The sequence below is a fragment of the Equus przewalskii genome, chromosome 25, assembly GCF_037783145.1.
Source record: "Equus przewalskii isolate Varuska chromosome 25, EquPr2, whole genome shotgun sequence".
NCBI classification, from domain to species: Eukaryota; Metazoa; Chordata; class Mammalia; order Perissodactyla; family Equidae; genus Equus; species Equus przewalskii.
In genome coordinates this window covers 41,052,752-41,069,592 of record NC_091855.1, presented here as the reverse complement: position 1 = coordinate 41,069,592, position 16,841 = coordinate 41,052,752, and the positions used below count along the sequence as shown (strand labels likewise).

Below are 16,841 nucleotides of genomic sequence, written 5' to 3'. Positions count from 1 at the left end.
CCCACAGACAGATGAGGCCATGCCTCCTCCCCAGCATGTCCCCAGCACAGGGCTGGCGCGTTAGAGACTTGGAGATGCGCACAGTGCACGGGGGAGGTGGTGCAGGGTGAGAGGCAGAGCCAGGGGATGGGCCTCTGTGCTCTTGCTGAGTGTGGCTGGAGCACGGAGGGGCTGTAGCTGCCAGGACTGGGGGCCTTCCTTGCTGCGGGTGGGGCGTGATGGGAGGCTGTGATCAGCCCTGGTTGGGGTGCCTGGGGGCCAGTTGGCTTGGCCAGCCCTCCAGCCTCCCTTGTACCCATCTCTGGCTTAATGTCACCTCCCACTCCCCTGCCGTGCCCCTGGCCCATAAGCATCCAGCCGGGATGCCTGGAGGGTTTCTCTGGGAACCAACTCTAGGGAGGACTCAGCTGCCTGGCCCCGTTGCTAGGCAACCAGGGGGCTTGGCATCACTGCCTGGCTTGGGAAGCCCGTGGCCCCCTCTCTGCCTGCTGGGTGGCTGCTGGGGAGATCCTGGCCCCAAGCGTGGAGCCGGCCCCCAGCACTGCCGTCCCACACCTCACCCCTGCACGGGCCTCATGGACAGTGCCCACAGCCCTGTAGCACCCTGCAGAGTAAGCCGTTCAGGTTTGGGTTCTCCCTCACTCCTACACACCCCCACGGCTGCCACACCCACGCCCGGGTGCCCAGGCAGGCATTGGATTGCAAGGCTGGGCTGTAACTTTATATGTCGGTAAGGTCCAGTTTGGCAGAAGGGTTTGGCCACAGGATGTGCTGGCTCCTTGGGGCTGTGAGGGCAGGGAGGGGCTGTGTCACCTGGCTGCGGGCTGGGGCTCCTTAGACCCAAATGTTCCATGTGGGCCTGACCTGGGCCGGTCGTGGTTTAGAGGAGGGCGTGGGTGGCTGCGGGAGCTGTGGGTGGAGGGGACGCCAGGAGACCTGGGGGTGGTGGGGGCACATAGGGCCCGGGGCCTGTGCTTTGGAGCTGGTGCCTCTCCAGCAAGGAGGGGAGGGAGTTGCCCGCTGCAGCCACTGTGCAGCGGAATGAAGGCCAGAAGCACATTCTGGTGGCTGAAGCCTCGGGCCGGTGGGGTCAGCGGCCTCGCGAGCCTGCCCCGGTCTGGCTGTTCTTGTTTCATTGTTCCTGGGGAGAAGCAGGCTGAGAGCGTACGCCCAGATTCAGGATGCTGTTTGCAATGTTGTGGTCCTGTTTCCACAAGGGTGGGAGTGACCCTGACACTGTGGCCCCCACTGTCCTGGGCCACATTGTTCCACTGGGAAAATATCCCCCAGGTCCAAGTGGTGGACCTAGCTGTGGACTTGTGGGAAACGTGCACATGCTCAGGCTGCTCCTCCTTCCTCCCCGTGGGCACCCCCGGTCTCATGAGGGAGCCCCCATAGCTGTCTCCACTCACCTCACGCCCACATGTGCAGAGGTGCAGGTGGACAGGGTCCCTGTGTCAGGGGCATCAGGGGGATGTCTCTCACCCCCCAGCCTGCTCTGACCTGCTCCCAGGGGTCAGACCTGGTGCCTTGCCCTGGGGGCAGCAGTAGGGTGCTGTCCCTGACCTGTGCCCATGCCTGGGCCGGGCACAGATATTCATCAGATGAGGGGATGTGGACCCTCACCTGACCCAGGCTTGCTGGCTGTAGGCTGTTAGGCTGGGATTCAGGGACAAGAGCGTGCCTTCGCCCGGCTTCGTGCTAGTACAGGAGAGGCCCCGGGAGCTCAGAGCACCCAGGGCGCAAGTGCCCCGTAGTCCTAGTTCTCTGGGAGAACTTTTCTTCCTCTCACAACGAAGGCCGTGGAGCCAGCCCACTCCACAGGCCGTGTGTGCCTGTGTGTGTCGTGGGGGCGGGGCACCCAGGTCCCATCCCTGTCTCTTCCAGGTTGAGGGAACTCTGGTGGCCCAGAGTCTTGCCCAGGGTCTCCCAGTGAGCCGCTGTCAGGGCTACATCCTGCATCCTGAGAAGGGGGCAGCGTGCGGTGCTGGGTCCTCGGCCCCCTGGTGCACAGCTTGCCTGCCTGCCTTTGTCCCCTGCTGCTGCGGGGGGGTGGGGAGCCAGCCCTCAACCTACAGTCAGCAAAAGCACGCAGGGGCCAGTGGCATTGCTAGAGTGTCCCCAGGGCCATGGATGGGACTCCTGCTGCCTCTGTCACCTGCTGTCACCGGAGCTTGGCCTTGAGTGTGGTGGGTGTTGCTGGCCCTGGAGGAGGGCACTCCTGTTCTGAGCCACGCAGGAGACATGTGGGATGGAGAGACGGGGAGGGAAGGGCCCCCACCACCGGCCTGCTCAGGGCTTCCTGGTGGCAGTTCACACCTCACCTGCCTTTGGATTCCTGGGGTAGCTCAGATGGCACCAGCCTAATGAGAATCCTAAGCCACTTCCTCTCCCCCAGTCTCATTTGCTCCCCTGTAAAATGGGCACTCACTCACTCACTCAGTGTGTAATTCGTTCCCTGCTGTTTGCATGGCCCTGGAGTACAGAGGTGACAGGCAGAGGCCTCCCCTCAGGGAGCCCACAGTCCAGTCTCATTCTTGTCACTGCCTGACCACCTCCTCGTCCCAGCCAGTAGGACTCATGTGCACAGGGGGCTGCTGGGGGACAGCAGAGGTGGAGAGAGCCCCATGGCCAGGGCTCGGCCCCAGCACTGGCCTCATTCTAAGGAGGTCCAGGGAGGAGGGGACTTTCTTAGTTTTCTTCCTCCTGGCCACCTGCAAGACATGGGCTCCCAGCTCAGTCACAGCCTCTTGCCAACAGCCTTCCCCAGCTGCCCCCAGGTGGCTCGGCACTTGCTGTGAGCGCTCAGCCTGTGGGCTGCTCTCCCTTGCTGATAGGGTATGGTGATCCTCTCTTGGGGAGCCTGGGCCCGACTCCTGCTGGACTGTCAGCTACTCAAGGACTGGGCTGCAGGCTCTGAGTGGTCACATCTGTGTTTCCAGTGCTCAGCATAGCTGGACTGGGTGGATGCATCTTGGGGAGCCCCTGGCTGGTCCCTCACCCAGCGTCCTAGACCAAGAGGGGAGGCCAGTTCTTGCCCAGAATAAGGAAAGTCTGTGTAACCAAGGGAGTAAGGTAGTGAGCATATCATCTTTGGAGATAATCAAGTGATGAATGGATGGACACGTTTGGGAATCTTGAAGAAAGAGATTGCTGCCATGGGTGGGATTCTGTCCCCAGCCTCACGGGCTCTGGCTTCTGAGATTTTATGATTCTGGCACTTAAGTTTTGTCATTGAAATCAAATTGCATGGAAACCTCCAGCTTTGTGCAGAGTAGGGCATCTGCCCGTGGGCGAAAAGCAGGAGAGAGCAGTATTACTCTTTGAACTATCTTAAGGCGATGTGGCTTTGGGGCTTGGGCAGGAGGGCAGGGCGCCCCTGTGGATTCCCACTTCTCACTGCCCCACCCCCTCCCCCCATGGCCTCTATTTAACTCCAAAATAGCTTTAATTAAAAATGTGCCAGAGTGTTCACTGACTAAATTACTGTATAGCAGTTCGTATTTTCTTTCTCATGTCGGCTTTAAAATTTCATCAACACAGCTGCTTCCTCGGCGATGATTTGTCTCGAGCACGTTATTATTTTTCCTGCGGATTCTCTGTGCCCGGCTGGGCTGAGATGGGGGCGGCTGTAATTGACGCCGGGCCTCCGCGCCGTCTTTCCCTCGCTTCACTCCCCTGCTGGGCTGATAAATGAAGTCTCCGTGTGTGCCCAGAAGCCAGCTTTACAAACGAGCAAGAAGCACTCGCGATGCTGTCTCACATCGGGCGAGCGGGCGGCCATCTGGGGGAGTGGAGGCAATGGTCCAGGCCGGGATTGTGAACAGCCATAGCCCGCCCCCTCCTCACCCTGCGCCCGCTCTTTCCCCCATTCTGCCATGCCACACTGTGGCTGAACGCTCAGGTTGGAAGTGACCCCAGGATTTACACCCAGCACAGATGGGGAAACTGAGGCCTGGGCAGAGGAGGATTTCCTGGCACGGGTGATGAGGACAGCAGTCATATTGGACTAGGTCCCAGCCAAATGACCTCATTTTAACTTGGCTGCCTCTGTAAAGACCCTATCCCCAAATAGGTCATATTCTGAGGTGCTGAGGGTCAGGACGTCAACATATGAATTTCAGGGGAACGCAGTTCAACCTGCAGCGATACTGTGGTTGGCCTGATGATGTAAGAAAGTGGATTTGGGCCCTGGAGGGATCTGGGTTCAGAGGGACCCCTGCTCCTGCACTCCTGTGCTGTGTGGCTTTAGACAAATCCCTTACGACCTGCCGCCTCAGTTTCCTCAGCTGGAGGACGGGGTGACGGTGATGCTCACTGCATCATGCACCACGCACCATGCTGGCTGGAACTCGCACCTGGGGAGCGCCACGGGCGGGGCCTGACTTCTCACCTTTGCCTGGTCCGAGGATCCCGGATGTGTCAAGGTCTGGCCCACTGTGCCCACCAGCTGGTGGCTTGGGCTTGGCCGTCCCCAGATGCACCGCTCCTCTTTGTCCTTAATCTGAGTTCTGACCCATCCAGTCTGGGAGAGAGGGGAACCCTCTGCTACCATTGAAGCCCGTCGCTGGCGCCTTGGTACTATTTCCTGCGTCCCTGATGAGGACGGGCTGTTCTGGTGCGGGGTTCCCTCGCCCTAGCCCTTGGAGGTGCTGGCCTCACGGTATTTCTCTGGTGGTGCTGTCTGGTGTCTTCCGTGACTTGCCGCGTTCTTGACAGGCTCCGGGCCATCCCTGCTCTGACTGTCTGGTGTCTGGGGGCTGTCACGTCCCTACCCGCTCTGTCCTGGGCGGCATGGTCTCTGGAGGCCTTTAAATGCTCAGGTAGGAGAACCGTAGAAGCCGTCAAGCCTCTCCCTCAGCCAGGAGGGAAACCTCTCTCCAGCGTCTGAGCAGATGATCAGTCTAGGAACGGGAGCAGGAGGACAGACTAGGAATTCCACTTCTGTCCCCTGTGCCTGAGACTTAACCAGTGTCTACTGTGAGCCACGTGCTGGGCGAGAGTCAGCGTGGTGAGACGCCAGTCCCTGGACTCGAGAGCCAGTCCCTGACTCGAGAGTCAAATTCCCAAAGTGCCACTTCCCAGCTGGGTGGTGTTGGGACAGTGGCTTAACTTCTCTGTGCCTCAGTTTTCCCGTCTGTAAAATGGGGACACTAATGGTGCCTGCCCCAGGATTAAAGTCAAGGAAAGCCCCGAGGACTGGGGCTGGCCAGCTGTCTGGGTTGTGGGTCACCCTCTGTGATCTCGCTTATGGGCCGTCTGGCATCTGAGTTCTTCTCAACCCTAATTTATGTGCAAGCACACAGAGACCCGGAAAGTTGGTGAGTTGCTCAGGTCCACCCAGCCACAGCGGGATTTGGATCCTGCAAGTCTGTGCCCCTCCAAAGTCCCCCACCTCCTTCTGCGAGGTCCCGCGGCCTGTCCCTCACTCACTCCATCGGAACGAGCAATGGGCCTGCCGAGGGGACCTGTGAGGGGGCGCCGGTCATTGTGGTGGATGAGACCCTGCCTGTGTGTTACCCATCGGTCCCAGGCCACGTCGTCCTGGGTGGTACACACATCCGAGTTTGAAACATGGAATTTAGGGCCTGAAATTGATGGGGAGGTGGGGAGCGGTACCCGCTGTGGATAAGGAACGTCAGCCGCCCATCAACCACACGTGGCCTCTCCCTGCCTCGTCTGAGGACCAGTTAGGAGGAGCCCTCTGAGCCCCGAGCCGAGCAGCGGCCCCGTGGTTCTTAGTGGCCTGCAGATGAGGTCTCTCAAAATTAAAGGGAAAAAAAGCAGATCTTTGGTACCAAACAGATCCTCTTGTGAGGGACGTTGCGGGTCACCTTTGCCCTGAGGACAGAGCGGGGGCGAGTCGGGGGTATGTCCCCACACGGCCTCTTTCAGCAGGGATCCTGGGGTGTCTCGGCTCGAGGCCTCTCGGAAGGGCAGCCGCGTCCTGGTGTGAGCCTCTGGAGGGCTATGAAGGGGGTGGGTCCCTGTGCCCACGTGTGGCAGAGGCTGTCAGTCCTTGTTGAATCGAGTTTCTAAAACGTGGGGCTCCTGTGGGGCGCCTTGGGGACCCGCTACCTCAGCCTTGGACCCCTCACTCTGGCCCAGCAGAGGCCCCGGCGGCTTTGGGATAATGGGTGTCCAGGGGAGGGGGCAGTGGTGAGGGTCATGGCTGGGGTTTGTGGTGACACGCTGTCTTCCCTTCCAGCTACCCCGCCCCTACGGCCGCCCAAGAAGCTGGCTTCAGGTAGAGCTGGGGGCTTGTTTGCAGTGGCGTTTGGGGGAGTGGGGGCTGCTCTGAGTGCTGTGTGGAGCCCTGTCTGCTCTGGGTCCCCCCTTTCGCTGCCTCCCAGCACCCTCCCGCCCCTTCCTGGGACCATCACCCAGGGTGCCCTGGTCCTGTGTGCACCTGCCTCTGGCCGAGCTGGCGTGGGTGTCCAGCTTTACGAAACAGCAGGAGAGGAGCCAGGAGATGCAGGCCCTTCTTCCTCCTCTTGCGGGGTCCCCCAGCTTGTAAGGTCGGCACCAGGCAGTGGAATCCCCACTTTGTGGGGAGAACCCCGCCGTGCGAGGTGGGAGGAGGGGTTTGCCAAGGCTGCCTGAGTTAGTGGTGGCGCCTGCTGGCCCAGGTTCTCATAATGAGGGAGGGCTCTGGGGCTGCCTGGAGGAAGGAGAAGCCCCACGGAGCCCTGGGCTGGGCTTCCACCCCCACCAAGCCGGCAGCCCTGCCCCCCTCAGAGGCAGGCATGACTGCCCCGTGTTATGGTTTCGGGGAGCAGGGCTGGTAAGTGTCCCTCAGGATCAGAGCCCCTTCCCCACCTTGCGCCGTGAGGGCCGGTGGGCTAAGGGACAAGTCCGGAGTGGCTCAGGATGGCCCCCTCTGAAGAGGGTCCTGCCATGGTCACTGCATGCAAATTGGCCCGGGCCGTGGGTCTGGTGGTCCCAGCAGTCACTTGCAGGCTGGCTGCAGTGGGGACGCAGTGCTCATCCTCGAGCCCCCACCCCACAGTCCTCAGCTTCACCTGTCAGGCGCTGCCTCCCTTCTGGGGTGCACACAGTGGGTGCTTCCAGGACACAAAACTGCTGTAGCACATGGTGCCCTTCGAGGGGCCCAAAGCCCTTCGGGAGCAGGAAGGAGGGGTGACAATGGCTGCTCTCGAGGAGAGCCCGGGAAGGGGCTGCTCGCAGCTGCTGGCCCCCACAAGGAGCCCGAGTGGACAAGCCCACGACTGGGGGCCCTTTTCAATCTTCAGCATCGCTCTGACAGGGCTCCCCAGCAGTATCCTGGGGTGGCCCCAAGGAAGCCCCCAGCTTCCCAAGCAGGAGTCCTGGGGAAGGCGGTGGCTGGGGTGCTCCTTCTCTGCGGAGCCTCGTTGCAGCCCTGCAAAGGCCCCTCTGGAGAGGTGGCCTGAGTCTCCCCTGCGAGGCCGCGGCTGGCTCTGAGCTGGGCAGCGCTGCAGGGATGGCCCTGCACAGAGGCCGGGGGGGTCCTTAACTCTGGGGGCCTCAGGGGACTGGGGGGACCCTGCAGCCTCCTGGCCTCTCCTTCCCGTCCAGAATTCTCAAGCTGCCCTTGCAGGGACCGGATGGGCTGGAAGGGGCAGAGCTGCGTCTGCAGGACTCGGTTGCTTCCTTTCCTACTAAGGATTGGGGAAATCCTGTTCCCGCGCTGGGCGGGCTCTGTGTGTAAGGTCCCTCTCCTTGTGTCCTGAGCCACCCATTTGAGGAGACCGTGGGCAGGGCTGGCCTCCTCTCCCAGGGCGTGGCAGTGTGCCTCCCCGCTTCCCGAACCTTCCTTAGCTGCACGCTGCCCCCAGGGGCAGGCCCAGCCACCCCAGAAGGCCATTTCTGCTCTGCTTCTCAGCAGCAATGAAAACCTAGGGGCTTCATTCTTCCAGGGCACCAGCACGGCAAATGCCAGGATTTTTAATTTGGATTTAAGTGCAATTATGGTTCCTCATTTCGATGCGTCATTAGTCACATTGCCCCTAATGAGAGATTGTGCGTTTTTTTCCTGCCAGCTTTGTGGCTTGCTAATAAAGTTCTGCGGACGTGCAAATATTTATAGACGATCATGGAAGGCAGGGCTGGGAATTGCATGCTGCTAATTAAACTCCCCCACCCTCTTGCACACACACCTCCTCCCAAGGAGTGTTTTCAGTAATGGCGTGTGGCCTGCTTCTGAACCCATTTGGTCCAGGGCCAGAGAAGCTGTGGGGAGGTAGGACTCAGCCCAGGACAGAACCTAGATGGGGTGAGGGGAAGGACAGGGCAGGGCCCAGCTGTCCTAGTCCCATGGGCTGTTGGGAGAGAACAGTGGCTCAAGTTCCTGGCCGTGTGGCCAAATAAATGTCAGCGTGTGTGTGTTGGGCCCGACTGGGCCTTACACCTGGTCTCTTAAACTTTCTCTTGCCAGCCTGGCGGGGCTGGTGGGGGATGTTCTGCAGGATGGTGTCGGAGGGCAGGTGAGAGTCTGGGGGCACCAGGTGTGGCCGTGCAGTGTGTTTGGGTTTAGAATATACTCTCCATTGCAGAAGATTGTAACTGTCACAGAGACCAGGCCAGGATAATGATATGGTTTGGGACTTTTTCCTTTGAGTGGAGCTGGGATGACTGCCCCAGGGAAGGCGAGACAGGGAGACACGGGGTCCCTGAAGAGGGGGGATCCCCATGGTGGGGGAGAGTGCTGGGCGAGGGGGTGGGGCAGCGGCTGTGGCCTCTTTCTCTTTTTGGTGCCGTGGTAGGGGGGCTCCAACTGATTGGACCCCTGGCTGGGCCGGGAGGAGGCTCTGAGGTCTCTGGTTAACCCAGGCCGTGATCGGGTATCCAGTCCCATTGTCAGATCCAGGGCTGTGCCCAGGGTCTCCCTGGTGAGGCCCTGCCACACTTTGGGGGCCACTGTGGGAGGGCCCCCCCCCCCACTTCTCCCCTCTGTGACCTTCCCTGCTCCTCCCCTCTCCATGCCCCGTGGTGACCTCGGCTCACACTCAGGTCCTCTGGGAGGCCGTGGGAATAGCTCCTCAGCTGGATGGCTGGGTCTCTTTTCTGGCCGGCGGGCCCCACGGTGTGCTTAGCGGGGAGCTCCTTAACTGAGCCTTCATCCACATCCCAAGCCATGTGGAGGGCGGTGCTGTGTGGTCCCTAAGCCGAGGCCAGTGAGGCCTGGGGGGTGTGATGGGGGCCGGAGAGCAGAACCCAGGGAGTCGGTGAGGCTGGAGACCCTGTGAGAAACGGGGCCTGGGCTGTTGGGAGGGGAGCAGGGCGTGTCTGGATCCCTCCTGGGCTGGGCAGGGGGGGCTGAGGAGTGAGAGGAGGGACCCCTGGGCGTGGCTGCTGCCCTTGGCCCTGCCTGCCTGGCTCCTGCCCTGGGTGGCCTCCTCCCCTCCAGGATTTGTTTGGGAAACTCAACAGCCTGCTGATCGATGGACATTCCGCTGCATTTTATCTACCCAACAGGGTTCCCTTGGCTCCTTTGAAGTAGAAAAGGGTGTTTGGGCCAGACATGCCACCCCAGAGTCCGAGTGACATAGGGGCCCAAAAGGCCAGCTGCTGCTGCTTTTTCTTTTTGGGGAGGAAGATTGTCCCTGAGCTAACAACATCTGTTGCCAATCTTCCTCTTTTTTTATTTTTACTTTTTTCTCCCCAAAACCCCCAGTACATAGTTGTATATCCTAGTTGTAAGTCATCCTAGTTCTTCTATATGGGACGCTGCCTCAGCATGGCTTGATGAGCCGTGCCGTGTCTGCGCCAAGATCGGAACCGGCGGAACCCGGGCTGCTGAAGCATAGTGCATGAACTTAACCTCACGGCCACATTTGGGAGCTCCTGTCTGATGGTGTAGGCTATCGGGCAGCCTGAGCTGAGCGCTGTGGTGGGCTCACGCTGTAGGGGGCGCCAGCACCCGCGGGAGGCCAGGGGACTTTCCCATGGACGCAGGACGCAGGACGCAGGCCAGGGGTGCGGGGGATGCTGGAGCAGAGGAACGAGGGTCAAGGGTGGAAGAGCCCCGCACTCGTCCACTCCTTGCTCATCTGTTTATTCAGCTGTTCAACAAGCGTTTATGAAGCAGACCGCACGGAGAAAAGCGAAGCCCCTGGACTGGTGCAGTGGCACCTGCGCGGGGTGATGGATGTAAAGGGATGCTCATGGCAGTGAGGACCCCGGGGTAGGAGGGGAGGGGTGTATGTGGGTGGGGCCTCCAAGCAGGTGCAGGGAGCAGAGCCACCCGGAGGATGGAGGATGGGCAGGAGCATCGCGTCCAGCCAGGGGAGCAGCGGTCCTTGGTCCACCCAGCCAGGCCCCTCCCCTCTAACCTCTCCTCGTCTTCCCCTGCAGCAGGCGGGCTCCGGAGAGTTCCGGACGCTGCGGAAGGGCTTCTCCCCGTACCACTCGGAGTCCCAGCTTGCGTCCCTGCCACCCTCCTACCAGGATTCCCTGCAGAACGTGAGTGCCCCTCCCCCGAGCACCCGCTGTTCCCGTGTGGAGCCGGCGCCTCCTCTGAATCCTTGGTCCACGTTCCGGGGGAGGGGAAAGGCTCGGACTGGCTGCTGACCTGCTGGGGGCCCGTGCCTGGGCCTGGACTGAGACCCTCACCTTCTGCCCGAGCTGCTTCCTGATCAGGCGAGGGCAGCAGTCAAGGCTGGGGCTCACGGCCTGAGTGGCCTTCCTCATTCCTCCCTTCTCCCCCCACCCTCCCGTGAAGGCGCCTGGGCTCCTGACCCTTGGAGCCCCGTGAGGGCCAAGTGTGGCCATTAGAGGGGGAGGCCTGGCTCAGGGTGACGTGGCCGGCAGTTCGGGGCTGTGTCCGGGGACCCCGAAGCAGCTGCCCAGGCCCCACTGCTGTCCCTCTGTGCAGCTCGTCAGCCTGTGCCACTCCTCGGACAGGCTGGGGAGAGGATGCCCAGCTGGGGCTGGAGCTTGGGGTGGGGCCTGCGGTGTTTATCTGTGCAGGACTGTATCCTTAAATTACCGACAGAGGGCCTCTGGGGTCATGCTGGGCTCTGACCCACCCTGTCTGGGAACGGGAGGGCCAGCATGGGGCGAGCTGTCCGGGAAGTGGAGGCCTAGCTCGGGCCTGCTCCCTGGGGTCAGTGTGCCTGTCATCCCTGTGTGACATTTTGTGTGTAGAAAGCACGGATCTACATCCAGCTATCCCACTACTGGGTATCTATCCAAAGAGCTTGAAGTCAGAATTCCAAAAGTCCTATGCACCCCAATGTTCATTGCAGCATTATTTACAATAGCCAAGACATGGAAGCAACCTAAGTGCCCATCAACAGATGATTGGATAAAGAAGATGTGGTGTATATATACAATGGAATACTACTCAGCCAGAAAAAAGAAGAAAATCGTTCCATTTGCAACAACATGGATGGACCTTGAGGGAATTATGTTAAGTGAAATAAGCCAGATAGAGAAGGACAATCTCTGTATGACTCCACTCATATGAGGATATTTAAATATGTGGACAAAGAGAACAGATTAGTGGCTACCAGGGGAAAGGTGGGGTGGGGGGTGGGCAGAAAGGGTGAAGGGGTGCACCTACGACACGACTGACAGGCAATAATGTACAACTGAAATTTCACAAGATTGTAACCTATCATTAACTCAATAAAAAAATAAATGAAAAAAAAAGGAAGCACAGATCTACAGAAGCAGAAGGTCCGTTGGTGGCTGCCAGGGGCTGGAGGACGGGGCACGGGGAGGGGCTGTGGAGTGGACGGGGTTTCCTGTGGGGCTGACGAGAGCGTTCTCTTGTGATGATGGCACAGATCTGTGAAGATAGTGAAAACCACTGTGCAGGAGGCGCTGCCCCTGTGAGCCCTGTAGAAGGTTGTGACAAGAACACCAGTGGTTACTGAGTGTCGGCTGCGGGCCGTGCGTGCAGGGGGCTCTCCACGCACCAGGGCCCCCCCCAGCATGGCGGGGACCCTGACTGTCCCCATGGAACAGACAGGAGAGGGGCTAGCCCGAGGCCACTCTGCCAGGGGGGCAGGTGGGCCTGGCGTCTCAGCCGGGGTCCTGGCCCTGCTGTCTCTCTTCCACCCCCAGCAAGGACGACCTCAGGGTGTCTCCTTGAGGCCTCCCTGCGCTGGTGCCACCACCGCTGCCGGCCGAGCGCTCTGCTGATCCTCTTTGGAGGCCCTCACACCTTCTGCAGGAACGTGGTTGCTGATGCTGCGTGGGCGGCAAAGCCTGCCGACAGCACATGATCCAAACGTTTATCCAGGAGGCCCTGGCTGAACGAGGCTCCAGTTGCTTCGTGAGGAAGGGCTCTGGCAAGCCGGTGATGCCCCACGGGGGCTGGTCCTCCACTCCTCCGTGCATTCTGAGCATCGGGGGAAGCCTGACGGCTAACAGCTATGGAGTGCTGTGTGCTGAAGCCCTCTTGGCGATCTGCAAATGGTGAAGTGCTGTGCAAACCCAGCTGGCTCCTGTGATGTGCCAGGCTTACAGGATGTAGCAGAGGGGTCTTGCTCCCCCGAGGCCTCTCCAGAGAGAATGCCCCACAGGCTGGGCCTCGGAGGCCTCGACAGGGCAGATCCACGCTGTCAGAGGGAGTGAACGTTCTGGAAGGCTTCCTGGAGGAGGCTTTGGGAGGGGTTGCTTGTGCCTCACCTCCTTTTGTCCTCTAGACCACTCTGCACACCAGGGGCTGTCACCCCACTTCAGAAGGAAGGAAGCCGAGGCCCAGGGGACAGGGTCGCATGGCTAGTATGTGCTGGTGCCAGGCCAACCTGGGCCTGGGGGCCAGGGGCTGGCGTGAGGCTCCCTGAGGCTGGGGGCAGGTCCCTGGGGTGGCTGGAGAGGGTTGGGGTGTCTGGTAGGAGGGGCAGCCAGAAAGGCTGCTGGAGTGGCCGTGGAGGGGTGGGGGGCCGAGGTGGAGGCTCAGAGGCCTGGCTTCTGGGGGCGCTCATGTGGCACCGAGCCCTCGCCGGGTCCCAGAGCTCGTGTCAGGCACATGGGGCCATGGGGAGAGTGACGACTTGTGTGTTGGGGGACCCTCTGTGCTGATCCTGCCAGGGCACAGGCCTTCCACCCTGTGCGCAATCTTCTGTACGGCTACCCGCAGGTCCGCACGTCAGAGGGTCCCGAGGTGAGACAGGTGACTCTGCAGTGGGGACCCCCTCCCTGCCCACCTGGCCGCCTGTCAGTGGAGCGGGGGTGGGGGTTTGTGGTGAGCAGCCTCCTGAGTGGAGGATCAAGTTTTTGCCAGGCCCCTCGGGGGAGCTGGACTCCCCACTTTTTTTTGTCCATTGACTTTATTTTTAAGCATACAATTCAGTGGTTTTTAGTATCTTCAGATATTTGTGCAATCGTCACAGGGGAACATTTTTATCATCCCAAGAAGAAACCCCGTACCCATTAGCATTCCCTTCCCATCCCCCCTCCTCCCAGCCCCAGGCAACCGCTGATGTACTTTCTAGATTTTCTAGATTTGCTGTTCTGGTCCTTTCGCATTCATGGAATCGTATAATGTGTGGTCCTTCGTGACCGGCTGCCTTCACTCGGCATGGAGTTTTGAAGGTTCACCCACGTCTTGTGTGCATCAGTATTTCATTCCTTTTCCTTGTCGCATAGCCTCTCCCGTGCAGATCCACCGCATTGTGCTGTCTGGTCGTCAGTGGCTATACATGTGGGTTGTTGCCAGTTTTTCCCCTGTTGAGAATAGGGCTCCTGTGAGCATTCCTGGACAGGGATTTGTGGGGATGGATGTTTTCCATTCTTTGGGGTAGACACTGATCTCCCCACTTTTGCACCAGCTCTGGAGCCCCACAGACCTGGGTTTGAGGCTCAGCCCCATTTTTATAGCCTTGGGTGAGTCATCTGTAAAATGGGGATGTAAAATGTCGTGTCTGCCCAGAGGGTTGTGATGAACATTCCGTGGGTCGTGCTGCTCCAAGCGGACGCTTAGGAAGCGGGAGGTGTCATTGGGCTGGTCCAGCCTGTGGTCCTCCCCACCGCAGCTGCGGGGCCTTCAGGGGTGTGCTGTGCTTGGGGGCGCCCTGGAGGTAACGGTCCTGACTGCGTTCAGTTGCTCCTTATACACGGTATTTGTCTAGTGGCAGCTTCATTCACAGGACCCCGCAGCCACACTCATTGGCGGTGAGCGGGCCAGGAAAGTCGCTGGAGTCCTCAGCCTACCCTGGTGACTCCTGGCTTCCCTCCTGCCGTTGCTCCAGGAATCATCCCCCTGGAGCAGGGACCAGCCCCCTTATGGAGCAGGCGGTTCTGGGAGCCCCAGGTATAGACAGGACGAGAGGCGGGAGGTGCCAGGGCCATCCAGGGCTGTATGTGTGTGGCTGTCGCCCCCTGCTGGCCGATGGGGGAGTGCAGCCTTCTGCCTCAGGTTGCGCACCTGTGTGTGGCCCGCCTTCCACCTGTCTCCTGTCCCTTCAGAAGCCACCACCCCCCTCCCCCCGCCAATCCCCATTTGGTTCCTCACCATGACAGACCTGGCCAGGGCACTGGAAGCTGGTGGTAGAAAACACATTAGGCAGCATCCAGGGCTCTGCACACACCCTGGGACACAGGGACCCACTCTGTTGTCAGACGAGGAAACCAAGGCACAGGTCACAGCCTGCAGAGCCTTGCCCAAGCCCAGCTTTCCCAGGCCCCAAGGCCACATGTGGGGCCAGGAGCAGGTCCAGGCCAGGCAGGTGGGTGAGTACAGGGGGGTTGGCTGCTGGTGGCAGAAGGTTCTGGGCCCTCAGGGTGCCCGCACTGAGGTTTGGCTGGGCAGGATTCCAGGGCGATGGCCCCATCAGCCGAGCCCCCCGAGTCTGACCTCCTGGCTCCTATGAGCCCCGGGGGCTCCATCTGGGAGGCTTCCTTGTCTGTGAGCTCCTCTGTGGGGCTCTGAATCTCGAGTCCAGCCAGGGTCCCTCCTTGCAGCCTGAGACAGAAACCCTGCACCCTGCCCCACAGCCACGGGGCCCAGTGACCCTTGTGGGGGAGAAGCTGAGGGGCACTGGGCGGACACTCGGCCTATGACACAGGCATGTGAGGAGCGAGAGGCTGGATCCCCTCCTCCTGTGGCCTCGTCTCCTGCCCCCAGGCTGATGTGGGAGCCGGGTACCTGGTGCCAGCCGGAGTGTTTGCCAAATGAGGTGGCGTCGCCCAGGTGGCCGGACAGGGCTGGGAGGCAGCGCTCAGGGCTGGATGAGATTGCCAGCTCTGGGAGTTCTGGGCGGGGTGTGGGGGGCTTTGAAGTCAGGCGGCCTGGGGTGAGTTCCAGCCATCCACGTGTCCCCAGGTGATCTGAAAAACAGATAGCAGATGTTCCACGTGGGTTCTTTAGAGGAGCCTGCGGGACGTGGCTGGGGTCTGGGTGCTGCCCCCATGCCCTGGCCCAGTCCTCACCCCCCTCCTCCTCTCCCCATTTCCTCCACCTGGGCCCTGGCCCCACAGGGTCAGGGACCTCTCCGGGCTGCTGGTCACAGCTGTGGCCGCTGCCTGGGAGCCGGCCAGGGTGAGCTGACGCGTGTGATTTCCTCCCGCAGGGCCCAGCCTGCCCCGTCCCCGAGCTGTCCTCGCCCCCTGCTGGCTACAGCTCTGCAGGACAGAAGCCCGAGGCTGTGGTGCATGCCATGAAGGTGAGGGCCAGTTCCCGCTCCCCCAGAAGTCCCGGATCCCTGGTGCACTTTGGGACCATGGGACCTCTGACCCCACCTTTGCCCTTTCTGAGCCTGGGGGCTGTCATCTCTCTGTGGGGGACTGGGTGGCCGTCACTGCCTGGCACACTAGGGGGGCGATTTAGAGGTGTTGGGTGGCCATAGCAAGTGCACCTCCTGTCTGCCATCCCTGAAGCTGGGGAAACTGAGGCATGGGGGAGGAAGAGTGTGAGTGGGCTCTCCCCCAGGGTCAGAGAGTGAGGGGCAGGTCTGGGGCTGGGACGGAAGCTCAGGGCTCCCAGCCCAGCCTCTCCTCCACGGGCAGCTGCCTCCCTCTCAGGGCTTCCGGGTGCAGGTCCCGACGACGTGCTCGTTTCCCCTGGGACAGCTCGCACTCCTGGAGCCTGTCCCCCTGCTGCACCCCTCATCTCCCCACCTGTCTGTGCACCGTGGATACCACACACGTGTGCATGGACGCAAGCACACAGGCACAGGGGCCTGGGGCACGTCTGCACAGACACGGCACACTTGTACCTGTGTGGGCTGTGACTGTGATACACACACCCACACACCCTACGTGCGCGAGCCTGTGTTGTCCTCGAGTCCTGTGCCCAGTAATCTGGGTTGGAGGCCACTGGTGTGAGTGTGGCCCCCGCCTGCCCTGCCTGCCCTGCTCTCAGGTGGACCGGTGCTCAGCTCTGCCCCAGTGCATGGGGGCACTGCTTCCCTCGGGTGGCGTCCACAGCATCACTAGGGTGAGGGGAGAGGACACAGAGCGAGGAAGGACAACCTGCCCCTCGGTCTCTCCACGCCCCTGATCCCGGGACCCAGCGGCTGGGTCCTCAGCTTCTGTCTGCAGCAGGGGAAGCTGAGGCTCAGGGTGACTTGCCTGGTGGCCTCTGCCCCTACCCTGGGACCTGTTCCCTGCAGGTCCTGGAGGTGCACGAGAACTTGGACCGGCAGCTCCAGGACAGCTGTGAGGAGGACCTGAGCGAGAAGGAGAAGGCCATCGTCCGCGAGATGTGCAACGTGAGGCGCTTCCCGGGGCGGGGCTGGGGCCTGGGTGCAAGGGAGGTGTCCTGGGCCTGACCTGGGAGTGTGGCCGCAACCTTGCCGTGTGGGAGGGCTGAGAGGAGGCGCTGGGGCCCGGGGAGCCCTGGCCTATCTTCACCGCACTCCTCCCCTCACAGAAAACGGGGTCCCTCATCTGTGGTCTTGTTCGTCCCT

General features: G+C 61.0%; 1 protein-coding gene across 8 annotated transcripts in view; it reads left to right on the top strand.

Annotated features, from left to right (window-relative positions):
* The window catches only part of CCDC85C (coiled-coil domain containing 85C), an 80,355-nt gene that overhangs the window by 59,636 nt on the left and 3,878 nt on the right, over positions 1-16,841 (top strand). For 2 of the 8 annotated variants that reach the window (XM_070593247.1, XM_008519532.2), the window contains 4 exons: positions 6,209-6,247; positions 10,336-10,443; positions 15,504-15,596; positions 16,545-16,643. In XM_070593247.1, coding sequence (XP_070449348.1) covers positions 6,209-6,247; positions 10,336-10,443; positions 15,504-15,596; positions 16,545-16,643 — 339 coding nt within the window. Of the gene's footprint in view, positions 1-6,208; positions 6,248-10,335; positions 10,444-11,228; positions 11,453-15,503; positions 15,597-16,544; positions 16,644-16,841 lie in introns of those variants that run through there. The other 6 variants (XM_070593243.1, XM_070593244.1, XM_070593245.1 and 3 more) reach the window with 5 other exon arrangements.